Source organism: Ctenopharyngodon idella, chromosome 18 (assembly GCF_019924925.1).
Source record: "Ctenopharyngodon idella isolate HZGC_01 chromosome 18, HZGC01, whole genome shotgun sequence".
Taxonomy (NCBI): Eukaryota; Metazoa; Chordata; class Actinopteri; order Cypriniformes; family Xenocyprididae; genus Ctenopharyngodon; species Ctenopharyngodon idella.
The window spans coordinates 23282569-23301412 of record NC_067237.1 but is presented as its reverse complement, the minus strand read 5'-3'; the positions used below and the strand labels follow the sequence as shown (position 1 = coordinate 23301412).

The 18844-nt window shown below is 36.8% G+C and overlaps 1 protein-coding gene across 3 annotated transcripts; it reads right to left on the bottom strand.

Annotated features, from left to right (window-relative positions):
• Nucleotides 1–1232: 1232 nt before the first annotated feature.
• Nucleotides 1233–13180, bottom strand: c18h15orf39 (chromosome 18 C15orf39 homolog). 3 transcript variants are annotated; one of them, XM_051869588.1, is made up of 5 exons: nucleotides 12955–13180; nucleotides 8320–11253; nucleotides 5454–5490; nucleotides 3919–3982; nucleotides 1233–2663 (listed from the first exon to the last, which is right to left on the bottom strand). In XM_051869588.1, exons 2-5 carry the CDS (start codon nucleotides 11210–11212, stop codon nucleotides 2646–2648), a joined length of 3012 nt encoding a protein of 1003 aa, XP_051725548.1. In that variant the 5' UTR covers nucleotides 11213–11253; nucleotides 12955–13180; the 3' UTR covers nucleotides 1233–2645. The 3 variants fall into 3 exon arrangements, with proteins under 3 accessions (XP_051725548.1, XP_051725549.1, XP_051725550.1); XM_051869589.1 differs by lacking the exon at nucleotides 3919–3982 and having other exon boundaries at nucleotides 12955–13179; XM_051869590.1 differs by lacking the exons at nucleotides 3919–3982; nucleotides 8320–11253; nucleotides 12955–13180 and adding an exon at nucleotides 6517–7716.
• Nucleotides 13181–18844: the final 5664 nt, after the last annotated feature.

Here is an 18844-nt window from a genome sequence, read left to right as displayed (position 1 = left end):
ATTTCAAGCTAAGTTTGTTTGGCATATCTAGGGTTTTTGTTGGCTTGGATTGTTTGCTATTAACACATAGCATTTTATTCTTTATATAAAACAGAGTCTCATCCAAAAGACTATGCAGTCCACAAATAAAGCTCATAGATGTCGTGACACCACATGTATGACAGACATTTGAGAGGGAGGGTAGTTTGATTTCAACGTTCACTATGAAAATGTCCACTAGAGGGAGACCAATTTTAACTGATGTGACTCGTAAAAACGTGGCCTCCGGAACTGGGTGGATATTGCTCATTGTTCAGGTATGAGATTAAATGATTAATCTGTTCTACGTTCTCAACTTTGTGTCGCATGAGAAACACTGTAAGCTAGAAACATGACCCACCAGACTTGTAGAATATATTGTGCAATGTGTTTTTAAAATTAAAACCTACAAGACAAATGGGTTGTAGAAAAAAGTCACTGAAATTTCTATGGGGAGTTTTTTTTATACGGTTTTGTTGCAGGAGAAATGTTGATTTGTAAGTTAATCTTTATAGAAACCTGAGTAAAAAATGATAATCTAACTATGAGATAGTTTAAAATGAGGAAGTCACAATGTGAGACACCGCTGTTAGAAAGTTTGGGGTCAGTAACTTTTTTTTAAGAATTTTTTTTATTCAGCAAGGACGCTTTAAACTGATCGAAAGTGACAGTTTCTAATGTTACACAATATTTTTATTTTAAAATATAAAATATATACAGTACTTCCGAACCATCAAAAATCCTGAAAAAAAAAAAAAAATGTATTACGGTTTCCACAAAAATATTAAAAAGCACAACAGTTTTCATAAGAAATACTTCAGCAGCAAATTAGAATGATTTCTGAAGGATCATGTGACACTGAAGACTGGAGTGATGATTCAGGAAATTCAGCCATTACAATCAATAAATTCTTCATTTACAGTTACTATTAACAGTTATTTTCACAATATTACTGTTTTTATTGTATTTTTGTATCAAATAAATGCAGCACTGGTGAGCATATCTTCAAAAACATTACCGATCCCAATCTTTTGAACGGTAGTGTATAAAGTTGCAATTATCTTTTTTAACTCTTAAGGTAGAAATGTTTCCATACACCTTTCAATAAATTCCATGTACAAATTTCCATGTAAACATTCACTAAAGAGCCCTTGAAAATGTCACAATGAAATCTCAAATGTCCATTTAAAAAAAATGAGGCACTTTATAATGAATTGGAAAAAGCCAAATAGATTTAATTTTTTAAAATGGGTTAAAAGTCAGATACATAACACATGACAACAGCCGATATAAAAAAATAATTCTGTAAACAGTTAAAAATCTTGCTTTACAGCATTCCCATTCATCCCAACCACATGGAATGCTTAAACGCAGTTACCAACAGCTGCTGGGAATGTTTGCCAACAACAGAAACATTTTTGACACCAGAAACACAAAGAAGAGTTGAAACTGAACATACACTGATTACATACAATGTAACTTAAAACGTGTCAAGTTTTTGGTTGTAAAAATGATTCATTTGACTAATTGGTCAGCAAATCAACATATATTCACAGTTTCGAATCAATTCAGTTCTCAGGTGCAAAATAAAAACAATAATACCGTCCAGACTCAGTCCTCAACTTTTAACCATCCTTTCTTATAGTCTACCAGCAGCTCAAGATAGTACTGCCACTCAGGCTCACTATCATACTTGACCTCAAACACAGTTTTCAGCGGGTTGGTATGTGGTTCATGGATGCGCAGCACCACTCCTCTGTACCACACTTCTGTTTTGTCATTTTCCTCATACAAGTGCCATATCCTCTTCCCCACCAGTTCAGGATATCTGTTCTCCATGGCCAGGCGGGCAGACTGCACAGCGGAGCGGAGGACCCATCTGCGCCGGTGCTTGGAACCGTGTTTTTTGGAGAGGTAGGGATGGTTTTGAGAGTACGAACTGAAAGAAAACTCCCTGTCCGCATGGCGTCTTTTGTGCTGGGATGATTTCGGTTTCTTTTTTCTGTAATGGTCACTGTCTGTGTGTCTGAACTCTTCTGGAGCCTCGGAAGAATCTGTGACCTGGTAGTGGGGGATTTTGCCCCCGTGACCCCCATTGTAGAAGACCTTCCTCAACTTGAGGACCATGTTGGAGGGCCCTTTGGACAAGGCTCGAGCAGATCCTGCTGAGCTGGATCTGCCACTCTGAAAGGACATTGATGATGTGCTTTCTGTCTCTTCATCAGTGCTATCGGAGGAGAGTTCATCAGAGGTCAAAGGTCGTGCCCAGGAGGAGTTCTCAGGCTCTTCCTGGGTTCCATCTTCAATCTTTACCTCCACATGTGGTCCCCTGTCATTGCAAGTCACAAGAGACACTTCCCATTCATCTCTCTCTAAGGAACTGACGACGCTCCACCTCGCCGGTTCCTCAGTAAACTCATCCTCTTGTGATGAACTGGTCTCATCTAAAAATGTCCTCTTGGAGGAACTCTTTACTCTCCCTTTCTTTTTCTTTGTCTTCAGGCAATATTTGTCCACACATGTGGTTTCCGGTGTGAGCGGTCTGGAGGACTCCTGGTAGAATCCCTCAGAGCCATTTACAAGGCCGGTCGATTCATCTGAACTGTCCGTGCTCTCTCTCTTGAAGGTTATGCTGGTTTCTGCTCCTGTAGAAAGAAAACAAATCGGAATTTAGTATCAGCATTTGTTAAATGACCACTATTACAATTAAAGAATAACGAATTAGTATTATTATAATATATGAACCACCAGACTTAGAATGGGTTAATACTGACTAATATGTTGAACTAAAAGAGACAGTTCACCCAAAAAATTTAAATTGTCATCATACCAAAATGGTTTGTCTAATATACATTACATTTTATTTAATATACATTCACTTTTTTGTGTTCAAGATTTACAAAAATTATATAATGAGCGAGTACATCATGAATCCATTTTCCAAACCATTTTTTTGTCTTATCCTGAATCACTACGGTACACCTATAATAAGTGTTTATACTCAGATTTTAGACTGGTTCGGGTCGTACCACTGCAGAGTAGCACAGTACCCGCGTGACTCATCATAGACATAAACAGAGAGAAGTAGCTCTGGCTACAATGTTATTCCGCAAGACACATGCAGTTTTGTTTATCAACCACTAGAGCGCCAAAAGTTACGGGGCCCTATCATACACCAGGCGCAATGCGACATCAGGCGCGACATGTTTTTTGCTAGTTTCAGCCCAACACGGTTATCATTTTCACGTCCAGTGCCACATTGTTTAAATAGCAAATGCACTCGCGCCCATCTGTTCACCCATGGGCGTCTGAAAACAAGGTGTGTTCAGGCGCATTGTTTAATGGCATAGAATGTGTTGACGCTCTAAGTGCAGCTGTACCAGGCACTTCAGACTATGCGCTTAGATCAGTAAAATAGGGCCCACAGACTGCAGTTTTAAATAAATATATAATTATGTTTAAATATTCCAAGAGTATATTATATAAGAATATGTTCCATAGAAGTAAAAAAATTCATACAGGTTTAGAAAAACATGAAGCATGAAGTAAACAATCACAGAATTTTTTATTTTTGGGTGAACTATCCCTTTTGGATTTGTTAGCATTTTCAAAGACTGCATGATAAATTATCATTTATTCAGATTTAAGAAAATAGAAAAATCACGCAAACACAAGGTGTTTTTGCGAATCTCACAATTCTGACTTTTTTCCTCACAATTGCGAGTTTATATCTTTCAATTTTGACTTTATAACTTGCATTTGCATGTTATAAAGTCAGAGTTGTGAGATATAAACTTGCAATTCTGACTTTTTTCCTCACACAATTGCCAGTTTATATCACAATTCTGACTTTATAAGAAAAAAAAAAGTCAGAATTGTGAGATAAAATGTCTCAATTACCTTTTTTATTTCATGGCAGAAACAAGCTTCCATAGATAACACATAAACAGTAGTTCCCTTCTCTCTAAAAAAAAAAAAAAAGAAGGCCAAGCAAATTGACAGAGCATATGCAATGTATGCAAGCACAAGGCAAGAATTTTAAATATCCTATGGCTTCAGACCACTTTTATGGATCTTTATGGTGAATTTTTTGGAACTCAACAGCCAGGAGAATATCTTTTGTGTTCCATAAGACCAAAAAAAAAAGTTTTGGAATGACATGAGGGTGAGTAAAAAAAAAAAAAAAAAAAGATTTTTGGGGGGAGGGGGGGCAAACTAATATTTTTTGCTAAAGGGCAATCACACAGGACGTGCTCTTGCATTCTGTCTGAAATGCTGTTGGTGGAAAAAAAAATTTTTTGGCTGTTGCCTTACACCAGAATTTTTAATGTTTTATATCATTATATATTTTAAAAAGTGCCTCAAAACCCTGTTTTGTTCCATTCTGTTGTGCTCCAGTGTAAACACACACATATGATACCTTTTGGTCACATGTAAAACCTCCACATGCATTCTTGAGGCAACACCACAACAGGAGAATAAATAAAATGTAAATCGAACAGGTTACTATTAATAGAAGCAACGTTACCCAATCATGCCAATAAGAACAATAAGCCATATAGGTGATAGAGAAATTTTAAAAGGTGTCAGAAATTATTAAAGGCTAAAAGTGATAGAACACTGCAGAAAAAGATGGAAACAAAGAAAAAGAAAAAATTAGATGATCTCTTAACCCTGTTAGGGTCTGGGGCAACCCGAAATGAACTTTGCTGAACTTGATGACTTTGTCGACACTTGCTAGCTCTACAAACAAAAAAAATAAATGGGAATGATATCTAGTTGTATGTTAGTGTGACAAAAAAAAAAAGTCACACTCAGGATGTTTAGGGTCTTCCCAGATCCCACATTGGAAATGAAGTGGCAACACTATAAAACATCCACAATGTGAAATGCTCATGCTCACACCCTCAGTAATTCATGACTCAACAGAATAAAAGAAATCAATGGGACACTATAAAAAAAATTGCTTTTCTTTCTGTTACATAATTTGTCAAAAAATGGACTACTGAAGCTTTAGCTTAATTTAAGCTGAATTTGAACTAAAATGTACAAAAGTAAAAAATATCTAAATGCTGTAACTGATAACAGACAGCTGTCAACCCCTGGGGTTCTGTAATGACACTGCAGGTGAGAAATGTTACATCAGTGTGTATGGAAACCCCTTCCATCCCCCACCCGCCTTAGCATTCATCCAAAAGCATATTAACTTCCTTCCCTGAAGTGCATGCACCTGAAACTGAAAGATAACCTAAAGCATATCACTGTTCCGTTCCAAACTATATCTGATCAGAAAACACCTGCAACAAAACTGCACCAGTAAGAAACTGTGACTGTATGAGCAATTCAAAGATTTACAAAGTGCTCTCTACAACTGTCAGAAAGATCTATTTGTGATTGAAAAGGTTGTTTTGGGGGACAAAGTAATAAGAAGGTACCTGGGCATTTTTTGGACACCATCTGTAGCAGTGGAATCTGCAAGAACAAATGTGTATCAAATCAAAAAAAAGTATGACAAAAGTATGATTAAAAATAAATCATAAAGCATGAACAATAAAAGAGATGTCACCACAGGTATGCGCCATGTATGGCTGATCTTATATAAAAAGTAATTAAAATAAATGTACAATATCAAAATAATTCAAATAACTGACCTTCCAAAATTAAATAGGTTTTTATATTAAAAATATAAAATATATAACCATTTAACATTTTAAAGACTTGATCTACGACTAAACCTTAATATTAGGGATTATGTAATATTAATAAATACCTTCTCTATCTAAAGAGTAAGAATTCAGCCAGAATGTGTAATATATTAAACTAACATCCTAGAATCAAAACAGTTTGATAGTTCTGCTTACTTAAAATGTGGAACTGAAATTTAATATTACTAAAATAAAAAAATTAAAAAGTCCTTCACAGTCCTTCCGTGTACTGTGAAATTTAACCCTAAAATAAAATGTCTTTATTTCTTGTGACAGCTTAAAAAAAATAAAAAATAAAAAAAAAAAAATAAAAAATGGAAGCATAAATCTGATCTTTTAAAGGAATAAGCCACAGTATGTTTCAGGCAATGAAGATAACAGTACCATCATCACCATAGTGCCAGATCCAAAATGAACAATGATTTAATGAATAAAATTTTATTAAGGATGCCAAAAAAAGCGTTTTATTAGGGTTACACCAATATTAAAATTCTGACTGATACTACATAATGTTTCATGGTTGATATTAAAATTCTGTACTATTTTGTCTAAATAAATAAATAAATATATAGTGCCTTGCAAAAGTATTTGTACCCCTTCATTTTTTCACATTTTGTTTCTGCCTTATGTTAAACTTTTTGATTTGATTTTTATTTTATTTTATTTTATTTTTTTTCACATCAATCCACTACACTATACACCATAATGACAAAGCAAAAAACTGATTTGACAACTTTGCAAATGTATTAAAAAAGGAAAAACTGAAATAAGTACATTGCATAAGTATTTGTACCCTTAACTCAGTACTTGTTTGAAGAACCTTTACAGCCTCAAGTCTTTTTGGGTGATGCGACACATCTGCATTTGGTGATTTTCTGCCATTCTTCTCCTCAGATCATCTCAAGCTCTGTTAGGTAGGATGGGGACCGTCGGTGGACAGCCATTATCAGGTTTCTCTATAGATGTTCGATTGGGTTCAAGCTCAGGCTGGCTGGCTGGCTGGGCCACTCAAGGACATTCACAGAGTTGCTTTAGCTGTGTGTTTAGGGACATTGTCCCGTTGGAAGGTGAACCTTCTGCCCTGTCCGAGGTTCTGAATGGTCTGGACTAGCTTTTTTTTTTCTCTATATTTTGCAGAGCTTTCCTTCTGCCCTTACAAGTCCCCAAGTCCCTGCCGCTGAAAAACACACCCACAGCATGATGCTGCCACCACCACCACCACACTTTACTGCTGGGATGGTATTGTGCAGGTCATGAGCAGTGCCTGGTTTCCCCCATACATGATGCTGGAAACTGAGGTTGTTCAGACCAGAGAATCTTGTTTCTCACAGTCTAATAGAGTTCTTTAGGTGCTTTTTTTTTTTTTTTTTTGTAAATTCCAAGTGGGCTTTCATGTGTCTTCACTGAGGAGAGGCTTGAGTCTGGCCAATCTGCCATTAAGCCTAGATAAAGTGGAGTGTTGCAGTGATGTTCTTCTTGACTTTTCGGTAACCACTCTAACCAAGGCCCTTCTCCATTGATTGCTCAGTGTGGCAAGGAGGCCAGCTCTAGGAAGAATTTCCCAAAAGCATCGTAGGCCTAAGTGGATCGTAGGACCATTGCTACCAATGGTCTCTATGATCAACTTAGCTCACGATACTTTTGAGAAATGCAGCCCTGGTTGTTCCAAACTTCTTCTATTAAGGATTATGGAGGCTTTACACTTCTGTGAACCTTCAATGCAGCAGAATATTTTGTAGTCTTCCCCAGATCTGTCTCGACACAATCCTGTCTCTGAGTTCTACATGCAGTTCTTTTGACCTCATAGCTTGGTTTTTGCTTTTATTTAGGTGTGTGTGCCTTTCCAAATCATACCCATTCAATTGCATTTGCCACAGGTTAACGCCACTTGAAGAGTAGTAACATCTACAAACTAAATTTGAATGCTACTGAGCTAAATTTCAAGTGACCCAGAAAAGGGTATGAATATTTATGCAATGTAATTATTTTAGTTTTTTATTTTTAATAAAGTTGTCACAAATCTGTTTTTTGCTTTGTCATTATGGTGTATGGAGTGTAGATTGATGTAAAAAAAAAAAAAAAAAAAAAGAAAAAAAAGAAAAATAATTTAAAGTAGTTTAACATAGGGCAGCAAGATAAAATGTTAAAGGAAGAAGGGGTATGAACACTTTCGCAAGACACTGTGTATGTGTTATATATATATATATATATACATACACACACACACACACTAAAAGCTAAAATCAAAAAAATATTAATTTTGATATTTCATAAAATTGCATTTAAATTTTATATTTAAAATTTACATTTATTAAATTTGAATGATCAACGTTAGATGAGCGTTAACAAAGATAATCCAATGTAAAAATAGAGAAAATGAGCATGTACAATAGGGAAAATGTGCATGCACAATTGAATATCCAATATCAACTGATACGATAAACAAAAAAAATATTTTTAATATTGCTGTTAACTAACACAGTACCAATATCTTGTGCATTCCTAAGTTTTATTAAATCAAAAATTCTCACACTACAGTTCAACACTTATTAGGCGGTCTTATGCTATTAATAGTGGTCAACCATCCAGCACTTACCAAGGAACTTGCAGACGTTGGCATGGTAGAGAAGGTTGAGGACATCAGGGTATATATCTGGCAGATGTTTAAGGGACAGAAGTCTCCGGAGTTTCGAAGAGAAAGCCTTTCTGTGGAGTTGAGTCAGCTGCCTCTCCTCTGAGAGGGTGGTGGGCCTGAGCTCAACCCGATGCTCTTGCAGGACCTGGTCTATGAATGTGCCTTGAACCTGAGGAAACAGCACCTCTTTGACCACCAACATGGGAATGAACAACGCACCAGCCCTCATGACATGAGGAAAGGGACAGTCGCAGTTTTCGACGTACTTCTGAAGCTGGCAGACCACCTTTTTAAGAGACACCTCCATTTCCTCACCTTTCAGCCATAATTCCCTAATTTTCAACCCCAAGAGACAAGACACTTTCTGAGCTTTGCCTGACTCTTGAAGGTCCAGTTGGCATAACCAGTCCCTGAGCTCCTGACATGGCGTTCGAGTAACACAGCAGTATATGAGTCTACAGAGGGACTGGTGAAGCTCCATAAACTGAAGACGGGCTTGTTTGCTGCTGCTCATAATTGGCTTGTCTTCCACTGGAGACTGAGGAACCTCAACAGGTTGTGTTGCTGCTGGAGCTTTTAGGACTGCAGGGATGATTATCTTAAAATTTGACAATTTAAGGCAATGAGGTGGGATTTTAGTGAGAGAAAATTTAGTTGACGGAGGCGGCACTGGAGGTGTTGAGGACAATGTAGGAAATGAAATGGACTCTATGTCATCTTTCACAGCATTCTCAGTCTTCCATGTGGCTGAAGATTTAGACTTTTCTCCAAAGGGTGGATTGCTTTCTTCTTCAAAGTCATTTTTCACTACAACATGACAAGGAAGAGAGCCAGACATACTTGTGTCTGACTCCCTTTGCTCTTTTTTGACCAAAGAATCATGTGCCTGATGATTCATCTCCTCAGTAATGCTCACTTTCATTTCCGACTGATAAGCTACGTCATCTGGATCCAATTTCTCTTTTTTTATCTTTACAGTATCTGCCATTTCAACTGGACCATCACTGTTAGCTGGAGACATTTGGGCTTCTTGTTTCAACCTGAGGTCACTTTCACCTGAATTTGGTTCTAGATCACAGTTTTCAATTTCTGGCTCTTGTTTAAGCTGTGTTGCCTCAGGCTGTGGCTTTGGACTTTTTGAATCTCCTAGTGAAGTCATCATGCCTGTAGCTTCGAAATAGACTTTATAAGGAGCCAAGCTAAAAACTTTATTAATAACTGGCATTGGTGGGGAGGACGGTGACTGAGGCTCATCATCTGACAACTCATGGGTTGAGTCAATCTTTTGCTTTTTACTGGCCATGTCCATTTCAAGTTTCTCTCTGTGCCTTTTAGCTAATACATCTTTGTCAGGTGGATCTGAAACATGATGCCTGTTCTTAAATACCTCTTCAGAGGACTTCATGGGAAATTCTTTGGAGCCGCCAACAAGAAACCCAGTTTCAGACATCTCTGAGTGTTCAAGGGTAGTGGTGTTACTGAGACGTCTGTAGTGGGCTGGAGTAGGATGGAAAGCCCCAGAAGTTCCAGACTGTCTAAAAAGCTCCCGAGGGGAGTCGGGTGTCTGAACCCTTCGTATAGAAAAATCAAGTGGTCGCTCTGATTGATGCACTGGGAAAGGGGGATGTGGCTGCTCATGCATGGGTGCTTGGTTACTATTTAAATGCACCCTATAAGGATGATAAGTAGGATATTTTGAGATCAGTGGATGGTGTGGGGGAGCAACAGAGCAGGATGGTGACATCAAGTCAGCTCGAGGAGAATGGAACTGATCCATATGATGATGTTGACCATGCTCGTCTGTGATAGCATTGGGGTCGGTTCGGTAAGCCTCAGGGTGACTCTGAGGGTAATAGACATTGGGACATGGAGGCATTGATGTGTATTTAGATATGTGAGAATGGTTCTGATATACCTTTGAAGGAACTCCACGGTGTGCCATAGTCCTTGGGTCATAAGCATAGTGAAGACCAGTGTGCATCTGTGCACGAATTGGGGTACGCTGGCAGTACTCTGGTGTGGCACCAATAAATGGACGCGCAGTGTTGTAAGTATAGCTCGGTTCCATTAAAGGAAGAGACCTCCTGGGCCCGTTTGAGCCAATACCATGGTAGCCCTCTGTCCTTCCGTCCTTTATAGCCTCCACACCATGCTCAAACTGCAAAACCCTCTGTTGCGTCAGTGCCTCCTGGCCCTTTTTATGCAGGTAAGCAAGATGGCTGAAATGAGCAGCCCATTCGTCATCATATATGCGAGGGGACATCCTATGAGGCCCATGTTCCATGCCATAGTTATGCCCTGCGGTGCATCCACGCTCAGTGCAGCAGGGGCTATGACCATATACCGGTTTTGGAATAGCCAGCCCAACACAGCTTTCTGCATTTGACCCTCCAATGTGACCCTTGGGAACTGCCACTGGTGAGATGACCCCAGCTGCTCTGGGACTGTGCTGTCTGGGACTGCTGGCATAATAGGCCAATCTTTGCTTCGCTACCAACTCTTGCGGTACAGCACAGCGGCCACCACTGGCATCCACAGGGAAAGGCGCTTTATCAGGCCTGTAAACGGCTGGAATTGTGATTGACCCCTGGGTGGCCGATGAATGAATCCCTGGGCTCGGCCCATTTCTCACGCAGGTTTTTGAAGGGCCCCATGGGGAAGGAAAGTCAAGAGTATCTTGTCCACTGAGAGAGTAAGGGAAGTAAGCCCTGCTGATTGGTAGAGCTTTGTCATGGGAATAGTTTGGTAGGCTGTCAGCTTTAGGGAGCCCCACGGGGACTACGGTGCCCACGGCACCTTCCATATTACTTTGAACTAGAGGGTCGATGCAGCTTCGTCCCTGCTTACTGCTCATCTTGGATTCCCAGGCTCTGGCTTGACCCAGCTAAATCATATCTATACAAGAAAAAAAACATATTTTGAGTTTATATGTTAAATTAGCTGTATCAATGTTGTACAATCATTGGAATAAGTACCCAGTACTATAAGTAATAAGATATTTATTTAAACAGTCACCCAGCTTCACCTCTGTGGTTTATTTATCTACTTAGCAATATCTTCCTTTCTGTGGTTTTGTCAAAACAGTCTCCTGACTGTACAGTTCTTTATTCTATTTTGACAAATGTCACGTGACAGGTTCCTCCAAACATTAGGAAGAAATGTTTGAGCGGTAACCACAACAAGAAAAAAAAAACAGGCAATTTTCTGCTTCACAACAGGGGGTGCATCTTACTTCCTTTGCGTGCAAGAGCATCTTGCAGTTTGGCAAAATATATCAAAGTTAATTATGAGTGAATATGCACACGTTCCAACTGTCACATGCATTTTAAGTTCAGTTAGGATACAGGAAAAGATAATTTATGATATATATGCATGTATACACACATTTGAATCGTTTTTAGTTACTCTTACTGTACTTTTACTATTAATAATATGGTTTTGTATCGTAAAAAAAAAAAAAAAAAAAAAATCTGGAAAAATGCATTTTGACATTTCATACTCATACATATTTCATATTCTTATACATATCTTTATATATTCTTTACATATCTTTCTATTTTTATAATGTAAAAGGTTAAAATAAAACTTTTATAATATTTTTAAAACTTAATATTTATAAAACACAATAGCTACCATTTGAAAGGTGTTCACATAGAGGGAAGATGCACTCATTCCCTCCAGTGATGTTCCCTAATGAGCAAAGAGAGCATAATGATGCTCACAGGAGGGTAACACTAGGCTTGTCAGTGGCAGTGAAGGGGGATTTAAGTGGTTTATCAGTGGTGGAGACAGTCAGTCCCAAGGTGAGGCCACCCAGAGGTTTCAAAGTGATGAAACAACCCCCAACATCTTTCAGCATACTGTGGCTGTGTGTCAAAACCTAGTGGGTTGCCTTCGTAGTCTGCCCTTGTGAGGAACATAGGCGCATGCAACATTAGGACGCGGCTATAATGTCCAAATATGCTGCATGTGCCTATAATGCCAAAGTAACTGAAGAATTGAAAAAGTATGTGGAGAGCTGAAACTTCTAAACAGTTACCAAATGTTAATATGAATATATACATTTAAATTATACTGGGTAACGTACACATTATTGCACACTGACAAATTGAGGACAATACTCTATTGTGTGCGGGAGGTGAACATGCAAATTCATACATGCAAATCCGCGTTTAGAAAAGACATCATTTGGGGGACTTTTTGGGTGTTTTGGTAAACTTCCGTCAACATTTACCTGATCTAAATACTTGTATTTGACACTTCTATAAACTGTGGTGAAACGAAAGCGACAAAACCTCCCGAGCCTGCGATATGTGAACAATTCATCGTACATTTAAATAAACTACGTAAATACTATGTTTTTAACATACTACACCGTTTTTACTTCGGATAATTGCGATAGTGTTGATCATCGCCATAAGCTGAAAAGCGGTCTCATAGTCCAATGACAAACTTTAAACCCGTCCCAAATAACTGTTACAGTTGTGAACGTTCATCTGTGTATTGATAATGTTCGTAAAACTTCGTCAATCTTCGCCAGCAAGTTCACGTCGTAATCATACCTAAAACAACTTTTGTTTATACAGCAACACTCACCTCGTGCACTGAAATTCCTTTCCGTCCGCAACCAATCCATGACAACTGAAACACCCCAAAGTAAAACCCCAACGATTTGGGAGCGGATGAAGTATTGTACAGGAAAGCAGAGAAGCATGCTTTAACGTCGCTGCTTATTTTACGAAAGGTTATTTCACATTACCAGTCAAAGTATGTCGGTGGCATCACGTATAGCCAATCGAACGGTGACATTAAAAAAAGAGGGCGGGGCTTCAACGCACAGGCGGCAGCAGTTAAATCATGTGTGAGAGTGGCAGGCTGAATGGTTACACGAACATGGAACATTTCAGCTTAAAAGAACAACGTTTTAACCCGATACTGACCGTTTTTATATTTAGTACAAGTACAGGTCAAGCTTAATAGTAATAAAAATGTTAAATAAATTAGATTTGGCTTTGGTTGCAGTAAATAACAGAGGCATAGTTTTTGTTATTAAAGAAGGTACTGTCCAAACGCCATTTTGCATCATATTCTTATTTAAATCAACATTTTTCTTCACAGATTAAATGATCAGCAAAACAAATTACGTGCAAAGTTTAACCGCAAAACATGAACGTTAACTTCAGAATGCCTTTGTTTTCGCCCTTATAATGACAGCAGCACTGCATGAACTCCACAAGTTTGAGACAAACCTGATGATGATGTTCTCCAGCATGATTTGAGAATGATCCAAAGAGCATCTTGTGCTTCACTTGAAGCAAAAACATCTGACAGTCTGTACAAAGGTTCACATAATCAGTCACAAATCTGACCTGGAAAAAAAGTGGATTATTCCTTCTTCATTTTACATCAATTTTTTTTTTTTACTTACATTATTCAAAATCCCCAAACTTTTGTCTTTTCCAGGCATTTTTAAATAATAATAATTATAAAAAGAACATTGCAGAGTATTAATGTTGTCTCAGATTTTTGGATTCCACAGTATATTTCTTGCTACACTGGGAAATACTGTGATTTATGAGCGAGGCTGCAGATTTATTGCCCTTAGAAGGCACTAAAAATCTCACTAAAACAGTGTAAATCAGCATTAGTTTTAATAGGAAACAGTGGACTATTTTTTTTTTTTTTTTTTTTTAAAAAAAGGATGTTTATATCAAACAGTGCATTAATAGCCATGAGCTAGAACACGCATATCCTGTAGGCCTATATGTGGTTTGTGATGTTTGACATGTATTCACACACCTCTGTGTGGCAATATCATCAACTGTCAGTTTAAGATGGCATGAAGAAGATAAACTCAAAACAGCAAAACCCTGGCTTTGTTGCTCGTCTAGCTGAATAGCTTTTCTTACAAGGGATGAAAATGGAAATGTAGGCTGCTTAAACAGACTGGGCTTCTTTGTCAAATTTCTTCATGCCATTATGTCATTCATGGAAAATGTCAAAGTACCAGTCAGTACTTGGGATGGACATATAACTGACCAACACTTCTGACCATCACGTTTCTACAACAGACGGAGAAGCTGAGAAGTGGTGGTTAGGAAGTGCTATATATGACACTGCCTGTAATATCATGACTTTGTGTGACAAATGCAGTGAGTAATATACTTCGTGTGTGAAATTATAATTATAAACCCATAATTAGTATGAAGAGGTGTGTTTGTTTATAAATGCCATTTTGTTTAAGGCTGCCGTTGATTTATGTAAAGTTCACTATGCCTCATTAGTCCAACTGGTAATATAGATGTGTTATACATAAAGTTTATTTACTCTAACATGGAATTGTGACTAACCTCATGACATTATTTACCTGGTAATGCATCTGCTCTGCTGGATTTGTGTTTGCTCAAGCAACTACTGCTGATGCAAATGTCAATATTCAGAAGAAAAGGGAAAATGCAGAGGAATATATTAACGACAGAACAAAGGAAATGATGCAACACTCTTTTACTAACAGGTCTTTGTCTTTTTTCTCACATCTAAAAACATATTTTACACTCCTCTGAGCACTGGCATCTTTCCACATTTCTGTCTAGAGGAAAGAAATACTTCCCTTTTTATCTATCTTGAGATGCAGATGTTTCCAGTCATCTTGCTTGCCCTAACAAAATTTCAGGACAATAGAACACGTCGACCTAAAAAGATAGAACTAAATACGATATAAGAAAATGAAAAAGGAAATCAGCCATCTTGATTATCCCATGACCAGGAATGACACAACGATAAAAATTAAAGAATGTTCTTCAAACTGACGCAACCAAAAGGTTCAAATGTCGGACAGTTATGGCACCATAAATTAGAGCAGTTGTAACTCCTAGTCCTGAGACTTACTGATCATGTGCTCCTTTACAAAGTTACCATCACCCCATGTTAGGACTCATAACAGTGCTGATAGGTAGTCCAAACATTGCCGGTGGGAATGATAATACGATTTCATTGTTTACACTGAAGGGTTCTTGCTTATAGAGAAGCTGCAGCTAGAGAAAAAAGAGAAGGTTTACATTCATCTACAGTCAGACTGATTGGAGTATGAAATTTAATAATCATTCTTATTAAAAATACACAAGAAAAAATGCCTCTACTAAACGGTAGTGTGTGTGCGCATGCATTGAATAAACCATGGATCCTTAATCTTCCCCTGCATGGTTCCATGTATCTGTGGTTTTAAAAGAAGACATTATACTCTGCTAAAAAAAAAAATGGGAAGAAGAATTCAGAAAATTTTGAAACTGCACTGTATGTAAATCTCAGTGTTCACATTGTAATACTGATTTTGCTCTGTTGCAATACTGCTGTATAGAAGTATTACAAAATCAAAGGTTCTTTACTTAAATATATGCTTAATGTCAGCATAAAATGGAAGTTGCGATAGTCTTATTATCTTATTTGTAAAGTATATTCGAGTGAAAAAATTTAGGGCGGGACTTGATATTGTCCATCTGGAATTGATTGGATCATAGGATGGTTGTGGTTTGCTTATTGCTATGATATCATGTGACTGACAGCTTGTCCTGCCCTCACACTGGTGAACGCCAGCAAAGTTATTTAATACATATTATGAGGGCACATTTGTATATGGATAAATCATTTATAATAAATAAGCTACTGCAATATTCCATAAAAAATAAGAATTGTCCATTTTGATTTCATGGTGACTTTAAATATATTTTGTATCCTTATTTTTGACTAAGTTACAATTGAATACATCACAATCCAATAAGTATCATCTCTTAAAGGGACAGATCACCCAAATGAAACTTCTGTCATCAATCATCCTCATGTCACTCCAAACTTGTATGACTTTCTTTCTTCTAAAAATGTTTTAACTGTTTTTGTCCATACAATAAATGGCAATGTGAATATTGTTTCTTGTGGGTGCAAAATGCTTTCTGGATAATGATAGCAAGAGTTGCCCATATTTGTGTGCACTTCTAATCCATCTGCTGTAGATTTGCTGAAAGTACTCAATACACACCTCCTTTCATAAAGATTCTATATCTATATAACTATATAAGTGTATAAAATTTTACATTTGTAGTGATTGTTAGAACTGACATGGAAGGAAAATTCCCAGCCTTCACTCAATATTTTCCATTACCGCCTTGTCCTCACAAAGGTCAAGAGCTTTGATATCAACATGCGTGTTAGTATCAGATATATTGTATCATCCTGAATAATAAATGGTTGAGGGCAAACATGTATGGTCAATAACTTCAGCAGCACTTCCTCTAATTATAAAAAACCCTTATGAAAATTGCTCTAATCATAGAAAGATGTCTTATAAGCATTTGACCCAGATAAGCAAAAGTAAACATTGCTTGGAAGGACAAAGTTGCTTTAATTCATTACACAGACATAAATAAGGCACATCGGTTATCCATTTACTTCAACTATGTCTTATCACACATGACCCTTCTACAGAGCACTTTAAAAGACGCTTCTGCAATAAGTGAATAAGTGAAAATTTGAAGGGTATTGTGAGAATAATAGGGGCCTCAGATAAACTTGACAAAATCCCCCATCACACTTTTAGTATATTGTTTACTTTGCTTCTTTTATATTAATCACTTTCTTAATCTTATTATAAATAATGCTTCCTGTATATGTGCACTGTGGCACAAAAGAGTTTTGTTATGTATATCATCTTTTGTATTTTTGTAATGATTGATGCATTTGGCCTTGAAAAGAGGTACAAATATCTAAATATATGGTATGGAGAATCCGTAGAGAAGAGTAGGAGACATTTGTTTTGCAGGATATATATATATGGGTCAATGACGTGATGGGTCATTTTTTGTCCAAAGGCCTTAATAATAATAAAAAACAAAGATATGACATCCAAAGTATGTAAGGTAGTACAACTAGATCACTTTTATGGAATCCAAAAGGTTTTAATTATATTTTGCTACATATAAAGGTATTTTAAAGATTTTGAAATGTAAAAAGGTCATTCGGTTTAACCGTCCAAAGGCTAATACAGCCAATTCATTTGTGATTAAAATATCTTAAAATGTAATAAATGTATATATTTTTTATTCTGGCAGGATTTTATAACATCATATATCAACATAGTGCAAAATGGTATTAAAATTATGTGTAGAAGTCGTTGCTTTGTTATGAGAAAGAATGTCTGGAAAATTGATGTCATTCAGAGTAACCAATATAAAGGGACCATTTTGGATCCAGTCATGCAGTCAATATCATGTGACAGGTTGTGACATCATTCAGACACCTGCAAAAGACCACATGGTCGTGAAGCAAAGTAACTAATTCTCTCTTAACTATTTGAAAAATTCATGTTTCACTTGCTCATACGCATGTCCTGAAACATCAGGTCATTCGGTACTACCGCTATAAAACATGGAAAATGTTGTAATATTTTAAAAACTTTTACTAAATATAAAATGTTTGATTGTCCTTTTGCTAGCTAGCTAGCAATCTAACTAGCTAGCTAGCTAGATATCAGCCTGGTAGCATTGTTTGTAAATATCGTCATTCGGTAAATCCGAAATTTTGGTTGAAACGAATGACTTTTTTGGTGACAAATTTTGTCCATCTTGTAAAAAATGACAAAAGCAGTGTTAATTGATTATAAAAACCACATAATCTCATTGTTAATACTTAATAAAACTTAAAAATTAATTATATCTCCATTAGGTTTTTTTTACACTTTTAAAAACCTTATTCGTCAATGACCTATATATATATATATATATATATTCCCTGTGTGCATTCAATAAACCTGAAGATGTGAAGAATACCACTTTGCATGCGTCTCATTCGGAACAACAGAACTAAGTTTGTGGGAAAAAATGTATGAATTTCATGTGCTTTTTTTTTTTTTTCATATAATGGCAACCAATGAAGTCCAAAACAAAACTGGACCTCAATAAGTTCAATTGTATGGATTAAAAGAAAATGAGAAAAGAAAACTTGGTAACACTTTACAATAATGTCTCATTTTTTAACATTAGTTAATGCATTAACTAACATGAACTAACAATGAGCAATATATTCTTACAGCGTTTATTAACCTTTGTTAATGCTAGTTTAAAAAAAAAAGTTCATGTTCACTTTAGTTCACAGTACATTTACTAATGTTAACAGATAGGCTACAACTTTTGATCTTAAAAGTGTGAGATAAACACTAACTGAGATGAATAAATGTTGTAGTAGTGTTGTTCATTGTTAGTTCATATTAACTACGGTAGTTAACTAATGTTAACAAAATAAACCTTATGGTAAAGTGTTACCGAAAACTTTCTTATTTTTGGGTGAAGTATCCCTTTAAGAAACACCAGCTCTAGTTTTACACTATAATAAAATCTGGTATGTGATGAAGGGCTAATCTGGAGGATTCTTTGAAGTTTTAAAGTTTCCCCCCCAAGGAATCTCTGCATTTCAGGTTTGACACAACACAGATAGCAGA

What these genes read in the sequence shown, in the direction of transcription:
- c18h15orf39 (XM_051869588.1), bottom strand. Translation starts at nt 11,212, where the DNA reads ATGAGCAGTAAGCAGGGACGAAGCTGCATCGACCCTCTAGTTCAAAGT. An exon ending in CAACGTCTGCAAGTTCCTTG is followed by an intron (nt 5,491 to 8,319) that starts GTAAGTGCTGGA and finishes TTGTTCTTGCAG; the next exon opens with ATTCCACTGCTACAGATGGT. An exon ending in GGTGTCCAAAAAATGCCCAG is followed by an intron (nt 3,983 to 5,453) that starts GTACCTTCTTAT and finishes TTTTTTTTTTAG; the next exon opens with AGAGAAGGGAACTACTGTTT.